Raw genomic sequence first — 9870 nt, forward strand, 5'->3', positions numbered from 1 at the left:
ACCAGATACTTTTGGAGAATTGAGCAACCACAGATTTAAATGTCGCAATGAGTTCTCCAAAAATTCCAACCTCCTGGTGGATGCAATACACTCACAAATTATTACCGCATTAGTATCTTTCAAACGTTTACCATCTTCTTCCAATTTCTTAATAAATACCAAATGCTCTTGTAATATTTGTTGGTGATCTCGAGCAACCGTATCCACTTTTGCTGACACAGCATCTAAACGCCGAGTTTGTTCTTTTCAATTTAGGGACATTCCTGCTATTAGGTCCCATAGGGACCCCAGAGTCACAGCAGCCGGACTTTTAATCTCCTGGGGTAAATGCCTCACGGCGCAGGCACTCTCACTAGTTGACCCCGGAGGAGCGTCCCCACCTCCACAATTACCTCTCTCAGTGTGCGGCTCCAAGCTGTGGGCTGGGGTAGGAAACAATTATTTTTATTTTTATGCAAATAAAAACTTAGCTTTTTTGGTGTTCCAATCTTTTCTTCCAGTAGGGGCAGCAATTGGAAGAAAAGACCAATAATTATAGTACAGACTGACTTTAACTCCATAAATGAGTGGATTATGCGTCTTTATATGATGGGTCATATAGTCTCTTGATGCTCTATAATTTTATCTGTTGTTAACAAGGTGAATTCACTTACATTTCAATATCACCCTAAATTTATAGCATTGCAATAGTCTAGCTGACTTAGAACCAAGTGCCTGTACTACTATTCTGAAATCTTCAGTGGGCAATATATATTTTAAAAGGTGGATCGTTTTTAATTTGAAAAAGGATACTCTGGCAGCATTAGCATTTCTGCTTTCAACGAAAGATTAGAAACTAGTATTATCCCTAAGGTCCCATATCTTATTTTGTACCTTCACAGGGTGCCCAAATAATATACCATGAGGAGCTGATCTACCTAACCAGGTCACAACTCTTTTTTCATGACTTAGAGCCATGCCATGGGATTCTGTCCAATTATTGATTTCCTTCATCCCCCCGAGTTTCCGTGGTAGCAGAAAGCCGTGCATGCAGTGGGATCATGGCCACTGCAGGGCCCATGAGTTTGCACTAGCTCGCAAGCCCCAAACTGATTTTCAGTAGTAATCTTGCTGCTGCCGCTTGCAGATCTCCATCTGGCAAGGGACCAGCCAGAAGGGTAGAGGGGGGGGGGGGGGGGGGGGGGGCTGAGTGCTCATGGGTCAGTGGAGATTACCACTGCGCTTCTCTCCTCACTCACCACTGAACCTATCCCAGAGATCAATGTTGCCCTGACCTCTATTCCCATCAGTTGTTGTCCACACTTGGTCCACAACCCAAAGTAAAATGTTGCCACTGACCCTGGCCAGGGGATGTTTGGAGAAGGGAGGTATGAGATGCAGGAGGGGTTTCCTGGTTGGATAAGATGAAGAGGAGTTGGCTGGGGGAGGAGAATAATAGAAGATCAACTGAGGGGGGGGTGTAAGAGAAGTAAAGGGGATCAGCAAAGGGGGAATGTGAAAGAAGGGGCTGCAGGGGGAGGAGGTGAGGCTGGGAGGTGAAACAAGAATGGGGATGAAAGTGAAGAGGGAATGGGGGATAGAGTGAGAGTGAGGGGATGACAGGATCACTTGGGGTTAAGAGAGGATCAGCTGGGGGGAGGAGGCAAAAAGGGATAGAAGGGAGTGACAGAGAATGGGCTGGGGAGGTAAGAGGAGCAGAGAGTGAGAAAGGGGGGTCCAGTTAAGAGAAGTGCATCAGGGGTCAGGAGGAGTGCTGCTTGTAGGGGGGAATCACATCTTTTATTTAGAGTCTACGTTACACAAAGTAAGCAAATCTGTTTTAAGAAACAAGACTTGGATGCGTTCTAATGTCCTCCTTCTAAACGTTGTAAATACAGAGTTCACCAGAGTCTAAAATACTTTCTTTAAATATGGATGAGCACTTGATTGTTTTTTCTGATTCAGTCCGTGACTTGGGCATTATTTTAGATACTTTTTGGAGTCTAAAGGCTCAACTATGGTCGGTTTGTGCATGATGGGTTTTGTTTTGTGTTTTAAATTGCATAAGCTTCGTCGCCTAAAGTATATCATTGATCACTGTGATTTCAGGACTGTAGTTCACTCTTTTATTTTGTCTGTTATTGGCAACTGAAACAGTTTGTATATTGGTTTGCCAAAGTCCCATCTAAGGGCCTTACAACGTTTGTTAAAAGCCGCAGCATGGTTGGTGTCAGGGAACTCAATCCTTTTCAGTTGTGGGGCCTATACTTTGGAATGCACTGCTGCATTCACTACGTCAAATCGCCAATAGCAAAGATGTCAAAAAATCAATAAAAACACATTTGTTTAGACAAGCATTCAAAGCTACAGAATAAGAGACCAGACATTTTTCTTCTTCTACTCTTTTTTAGTAGATTTCACTACTTTTTATTTTCTCTCTGTTCTGTTTTTAGTTAAAGTAAATATTAACTACAATATAAACATTTTTTTAATAATATTGATTGATTACCAATGTATTTTTATTCAAACTTTACCATTTTATTTATTTCACTGTTATTACTATTTTAAGTTCTTAGTTTATTTTAACTTTTTATTATTTAATTTTATCTTGTTTTGATATTTTTTGAAATAATTGTAAACCGTTTTGTTCAAATTTATTTGCTTTAACGGTATATAAAAAGTTTTAAATAAATAAATACAAATTTCATGGATTCAACTCTGACACCAATTTTGATAAATTTGTACTGGCTTCCAGTTGAGTAACATGTAAAGCTTAAAAGACTGTCCCTTTTAGAATTGCTAAGGAAATATTATACTGAGGTGTTATAGATTCCAGCTGAATCCTTTCCTCCCATAACTAAGGCACATCATCCCACTCAGGGATCTGACCCCCCCCAGTCGTGAATATGGTGAGGGAAGAGGAACAGACGGGTGATTTGCATTTGTCACATTTTCTGCTAGATTCCAATATTTATTCTAGAGCTACACTTTTGGCAGTCCGTGTTTTGGAATCAGACAGAGAATGGACACTTAGGGGTAGATTTTAAAAAGTGCGGTTCCCAGCACACGAACATCGACGCACGGATTTTATAACATGCGCGCGACAGTGCACGCGTGTCAGAAAATCTGTGGGACACACTTACATGCACGCCAGATTTAAAAAACCACACGCGCTTGTGCGGGCAGGCACCCGTGCGCAGGTGGAGGGGATTTTAGTAGATTACTCGCAGCGACGAAATTGGGCCTCCGCCTGTTCCCTCCCAGTCCGCTCCAATTAAGGAGCGGACTGGGAGGGAACTTCCCTACCCCCCTACCTAAACTCCCTCCCTCTTCCCTGTCCTCCCCACCCCCTTAACCCGTCCCAGAAACTTACATTATTTTTGGTTTACAACTTACTGCTGTCCTAGCCGGCCTCCACCGCACCCTCTGGCCCGCCCCCTTTTCATGGCCCGGCGGTTGTGCGCACATCATCACTTACGCGTGTGGCTGGGCCCTTTTGAAAATGCACGCAGCACGCGCAGGACCCAACCACTCACGTGACTATATTTACGCAGGTGGCCGATTTAAAATTCGGCCGTTAAGATTTTTCAGCAGTAAAAATAAGATTTTTATGGGTCATAGAGTGCCTGTTTTCTCGGATGTATCTTGGGTAAGGTAAGTCTAAGAGAAGCTTTTTAGTTGTTTAAAGAGAGTTACTGCTTTAGGATTTAGTTTAATGTTGAGATTTCCTTGTAAATGCTTAGTAAAATCTAGAAATGCTGAGTATTGTTCTTTGCCCTTAAACAACTTTTATTTCTTCTGACGAGTGTATTCTCCAGCTTCTCTCCATAATTTTCAGGGAATCCTATGAGCTTGCCTATAATGCCTGTCTTATTGTAATTCTTTTTTATTATTTTTTTTTTTTTTTTTTGGCGCCGCCTCTTCTCCAATGTTGAGATCTAATGATGATAATTATTGCCTGTGAATGTTATTTCAAATTTATAGTTTCTTGTATTTCCGCAGTCCAAAACATTTTGGCTAAAAGGGGCGATGCGTGAGCATTGCCTGGGCGGGGCATGGGTGTTCTCCAGTTTCTCAATGAGATCTGCGCATGAGTATTTACGCGCGTACGCACACACCAGGGTCGCCTACCGCGTAACTTTACTCCTGCCATGGTTGGTGTGTAAGTTCTGAGACAAATTAAGAGGTTAGCGGGGGTTTCAGGGTTGGGGCTAACAGGGTAAAAGGTAGGCTTATTAAGTAGGAAGACCTATCCTTTAACTGGGTGAACTGGGGAAACTGGTAATTGAGTGGGCGCGCATGTCTACTAAAATCCCCCACTTTAAGCAGTAGAGGTGACGTTTGCAGGCACATGCTTGATCCATATAAAACTGCATATACAGCTTATTTTATATTGTGCACATATACGCGCGTACGTTATAAAATGGCCATGTCCATTAACACAAGCCAGCAGGTGTGCGAATATGTGCGCCTGCGCAGCTGTTTAAAAGTTACTGTCATATATTGCACCAGAATTTTTTTTTCACATATAGTTTTCTATCTTGTCTGTCTTTAGCCATTAACTGCTTGAGTACCCAGGTATGTTTTTGTATTTGTTACAGGGATTCCTCCCTGAAAGCATGTTTGACCGCATTCTCACTGGACCTGTTGTACGAGAAGAAGTAAGCAGGAGAGGAAGACGGCCAAAAAGTGAGATTGCCAAAGCAACGGCCACGGCAGCAGCTGCGTCTGCAGGCTCCATGACTGTGAACCCCCTGATGGCTAATGGATTGCTTCCCGGCGTAGATCTGTCGACTCTTCAGACCTTACAGCAGAACTTGCAAAACCTACAATCATTGCAGCTGACTGCAGGGCTGATGGGGATGCCAGCTGGCCTAAGCGCTGGAGGAGAAACTAAAAATATAGCTGCCATGTTCCCCATGCTGCTCTCGGGAATGACTGGGTTACCCAATCTACTGGGAATGGGAGGCCTGTTAAGTAAGCCTTCGGAAACCAGTTCTGAGGACAAAACGGGAAATGGCAGCCATGACGCCAAGGAAACAGACAGGAAAAAAGAAAGGATAGAAGCCTCAAGTGTAGATAGCACTGGCGAAAATTCAGTGTCCAGTTCTCCTTCCACATCCTCAGCTACTGCACTTAACGCTGCTGTTGCCAGCCCCTTAACCCTTAACCCTTTACTATTGTCCAATATACTTTATCCAGGGATGCTCCTCACTCCAGGCCTTAATCTCCATCTTTCAGCTTTGTCCCAGTCCAACAGTAAAACAATGGCCGTAAATAAAAGCGGTGACACAAGCTCCTCCAAGCTCCTCCAAGAAAAAAAAGGGGAGGATTCCTGGGCTACGACTCAAGGCGAGAACAAGAAAGTGGGAATGGAGCCGAGCTCTCTCAATGAAAACAGCACAGATGAGGGTACAGAGAAAGCCGACGCTTCGTCTGGATCCGACAGTACGGCGTCGTCGTCGTCTGAAGATTCTGATTCTTCAGACGAAGACTGACTTCATACAGACCTTGCACTTAAATTATACAGAAACTCATTTTTGGATTCCTTCTTTATTTCATTGTAAATATCCCCTTTTTCCCCTCAAGTGTTGAGTGCATCAATGATTTTACTGACAGCATTTCAGTATTTGTTTAGAAGTGCAAACTGCTTTCAGAGACATTTTGCATGTAAAATTTCTTGGAAGTTCATGAGTTTCAGAACTTGTATGTACTATCAAATACACCATGGTGTAAAATTACAACAAAAGGCATTATAATTTTGTTGGGGGCAGGGAAAGGGGTAATTTTATGAAAAAGAAAAAAAAATCCAAAAGTCAAATTTTGTTCCGTAAGAGCTGTATATAATAATATATTTGCAGTGAACACAGAATACTTTATGCATAATATAGTGATTTAATTTTGAGTATATAGTTTTACAGCCTCCTTGACACTTATAATTTACAGATGAAAAACTCAGCAATAATTTGGGCAGCTAATGAATGTCATGAAAGCTGTAGAATCTCCATCACCATCATTTTTTTTTTTTTTTGCAGTTACCTAAAAATGCTCCTGTGATGCACTGCTGATTTTTCAAATTCAGGTGTGTGTATTAAAAAAAAAAAAAAGAGAGAGAGAGAAGAAAAAAGGCACAAAAATGATCCCAGTCAGCCAATTAAATTTGGCCTACCTGTTACCTCAGCTGAGTTGCTCTAGAAAGTTTACAGTGGTTTCTATACTTTTTCTCATTTTTTTTTCTTTTTTAAACACACTCATCCTATACATGAAATGATGCTAACCCAGCCAAGATATGGCTCCATATGAGATCCCAGAAAGTGGTAAGTTTCAGCACAATAACAAAACCAAAAAATATCGGGTCCTGTGTGACCTGGTCACCATCTTGAAGGCATTTCCATGTTAAGCGAAGCATTGAACATTGCGCATTGGACGGCATTTAAAAAAAAAGAATTAACTCGGGGCATGATTCAAATGTTTTACTTGGCTGATACGCAGTTCCGTATTTTGACGCTATTTGCTTATTCAAGTTTTTGCAGTGAAGAAAATCCCCGTGTGTGGCCACCTATGAGCTGTTGAAATCCGGCTGTGCTGGTTATGTCCCCCCACTCTGAATGAATTCTAAATTTCCCTTTCAGATTGGTTTTTTGAAATACTTTTTTACCACAATGGGGAATAAAAAAAAAAAAAAATCAGATGGCTTTTAGATGATACCTGATTAGTCAGTGCTGAGGGGGTACTTTCTTTAGCTTTCTCTAATATCTGGCATTTGTGTGTTGACTAAGTTGTTCCTCTGATATCACTGTGTAAAACGTTATTTAAAAATCTGTGTCCAAAAAAGCCCTTAAACAGCTGATGTTGATTTACACACCAATTGCTCCTTCCAGTAGTTACGTATGATGTCATTTGTAATGTCATTGCTGTCATTACTCCCAAAAGAACAGCAGAGAAAGCCGTTTAAAAATGTCAGAATTAATAGTTTAGGCTTGCAAGTTTAATACAGGGAAGAGAATTGCCATTTACTATTTGTACTTTTTGAATATTGCACAGTACGAAGTGGGTGAATTATTTTAAAATTGACTGCTAACCTTTGAGACTTTTTTTCTATATTGTGATGAATTGTGACACAGTTGTCAGGATACACTTAGTTTAAATTTTTTTTTTTTTTTTACCCATTTGTAGTTGTTCACTATGGTTTTTGATGGTACTGCTTTTTAAAAATAGTTTTGCCTAGGTCAGGGTTTTCCAAACCTGTCCTGGAGACCCCACAGCCAGTCGTGTTTTCAGGATAGGCACAATGAATATGCATGAGATAATTTGCATTTACAGAGTCTCCATGATATGCAGATTTATCTCATGCATATTCATTGTGGATATCCTGAAAACCCGACTGGCTGTGGAGGTCCCCAGGACCAGGTTCAGGAAGCCCCAGCCTAGGTGTTAATGTGACCATTCTGAACTGGAATCCATAGCCAGCAACTATAAAACATAATTTTAAAAGATATTAAAAATCGAAGCTAAATAAATTGATCATATTCAAGATATGTGCGTCATAAGCTGTCATAAGACAAAAATAATTCCATGAAAACTTTAAAAGATGTTTGATCTCTTTCTAGAAGTGATTTAAAATTCAGATTAATTTGTAGTGTCCTCCATGCCCAAAAAGAGGCGACGTCATCATAAAGTGCCATGCTTAAATATCTGCAACATTTCATACTTCATGCAAAAGAGAGAAGTTTTATGACTTTTTCATGTCATAAGACTCCCCTGAAGTCAACAGATAACAATAGTAAAGAAAAGTCCACACATGATCACTTAGGTTAGGTTGCAGTATATGTACAGGGTTGATAAAATATAAAATGTTTTCCCAACCAAAAAATAGACTATGTTGGAATATCAGTTCGGTTTATATAAAATATGCTGAGATGTCCATTTAAAAAATGCACTTTGACTAATTACACATACGTAAAATATCCTTACTGAATACAATCACGGGGTGTAAGGCAGAATCCTTAGAATCCTGTATAAAATCTTAGAATACTGTATAAATCTTTGGTGTCTAATATTTGATGTGTGATTATGATTTCTCCTCCTGAAGCTGCTATTACTCTGACAGAGGCCCAGATTTATACTACTTTGTTAGAACTGATTATGGCTGAGGTAGCTCATTTATAGTCCAAAAAATTAAGCAAATGTTGGTGGAAGGATATGGGAAAGTACCTCGGCAAGTCATTGAAGAAGAAAAATAGATTCTCAGAGATGAATTTGAAACTGTATATTTTGATTATAGCTCTGTTGCCTGCTTGTACAGTAAATTACTTTTTTTTTTTTCTAACCAAGAACTTTACTGATGAAAATGTTTGTGTGCACAGTAATTAGCCCCTTGATTAGATACAGTATTACACACAATTTACAAAATCATCCAGATACCATTGGGATCATGTTGGTTACTGGATTTTTCCACGTTGGTAAAATTTTTACCTTTCGTTCAGTGTCTTAGCAATAGTTGCCATGACATCCTTCCAGCAAGAGGAGCTAGCAAATCATCATGAAAGGAAATATTGCATATGTAATATTTTGTTCTTTGTAACTTAGTACTTTTTATTTGACTAGATTGCATCTCTGAAGCAGCCAAAGTTTTTCAAATGAGCTATTAATTGTCGATGGAGTATTTCAACCTCACTTCCAGTTATACATCCAAAAATGAAAAAAAAACTCATAAGGACTTGTGCTAAAAAAAATTTAGTTTATATCACATTTCTGATAAAAGAAAATATTTTCCTAATTATGGTCTGGTGAGTTTGGTTGGCATAGTGATTCTCTTTCTATTTAAAAAGGCAAATACAATTTCAACCCTAAGACTGGTGTAGATTTTTGCTAACCATTTTGGTTCAAAATTTTATTTCTGATCAGTAAAACAAAAATCTGTCGTCAAAGCAACGTGAACACGTTTGATGTATCCCTCCTGTAATAAGTCACTATATAAAGTAAAAACCCCCATATTGCCTACATCCTTCTTCATTGACTTCCAGCTTATCTCATATCTGCTCCGGATACTTTCAAAAAAATTGGGACTGCCTCTTTTCACACATTGAGCCACTACAGAGTGAAAATGTAATTGAATCTCAGGATATGTTTTTTAAAGCTGATTCTGTAGAGCAGCAGGTAAGTCATCATGTATTTGTCAGGTTTGGGTTTTTTTGTTTCGTTTTGTTTTTTTAGTGTAAAAACAAAACCTGTCTAGTAAACTTAGCAGAAGCTATAAAGTAGCCAGATATGGGCATACTTGAAAGTCCCATTTTCATGAAGTGACTTATCACTGGAGGGGGGCACCTTTTAAGAGTCCAAGAGAAACGAAATAGAATTTCACTAATACCGAAGTCACAGTCCCAACTTAATAGAAAGTATGTGTGTTGGTAGTTACTAAAAGGACTTTAGCTGTTTTTGCCTTGTATTTATATCCCTTGTTTCAGGCTTCATGATACAAGTCTTAGTCCAGTTTCCTTTGGACATTTGCAATATTTGCCAGTTGTGTTCTGTGTAGTCTGAATTTGCTTTCTGTAGGTGAACAAGCGTCTTAAAAAGTCATTTGTAATTTATTGAATTACTTTCTATGATGTTCTATAGAGCAAATGGAAGTTTAATTATTTTTTATTAAACATATTCTTTGACTACCCACGATGTCAGCCTTTATACATATGCATTGAAAGGTTTTCTAATTGTAGATATTTTACATCTATTAAGACATTTTTTACAGCTTTCATTGTATTTCTGAGATGTGACTACTGCTAATAGGAACATAGTAAAAGACAGCAGATAAAGACAAAATTAAGGCCTAACTTACCTAGTTCTGTTACTAATACTTAGGTCTTGAAAACTCAGGGTAGTCCCCTCAGC

The 9870-nt window shown here is 39.4% G+C and overlaps 1 protein-coding gene across 10 annotated transcripts in view; it reads left to right on the forward strand.

Annotated features, from left to right (window-relative positions):
• Positions 1-9649, forward strand: part of CHD9 (chromodomain helicase DNA binding protein 9) — a 406054-nt gene extending 396405 nt beyond the window's left edge. For all 10 annotated transcript variants that reach the window (XM_029608540.1, XM_029608542.1, XM_029608543.1 and 7 more), the window contains one exon: positions 4581-9649. In XM_029608540.1, the coding sequence (XP_029464400.1) occupies positions 4581-5477 (897 nt within the window). In that variant the 3' untranslated portion in view covers positions 5478-9649. The remainder of the gene's footprint in view (positions 1-4580) is intronic.
• Positions 9650-9870: the final 221 nt, after the last annotated feature.

This window comes from Rhinatrema bivittatum, chromosome 7, assembly GCF_901001135.1.
Source record: "Rhinatrema bivittatum chromosome 7, aRhiBiv1.1, whole genome shotgun sequence".
NCBI classification, from domain to species: Eukaryota; Metazoa; Chordata; class Amphibia; order Gymnophiona; family Rhinatrematidae; genus Rhinatrema; species Rhinatrema bivittatum.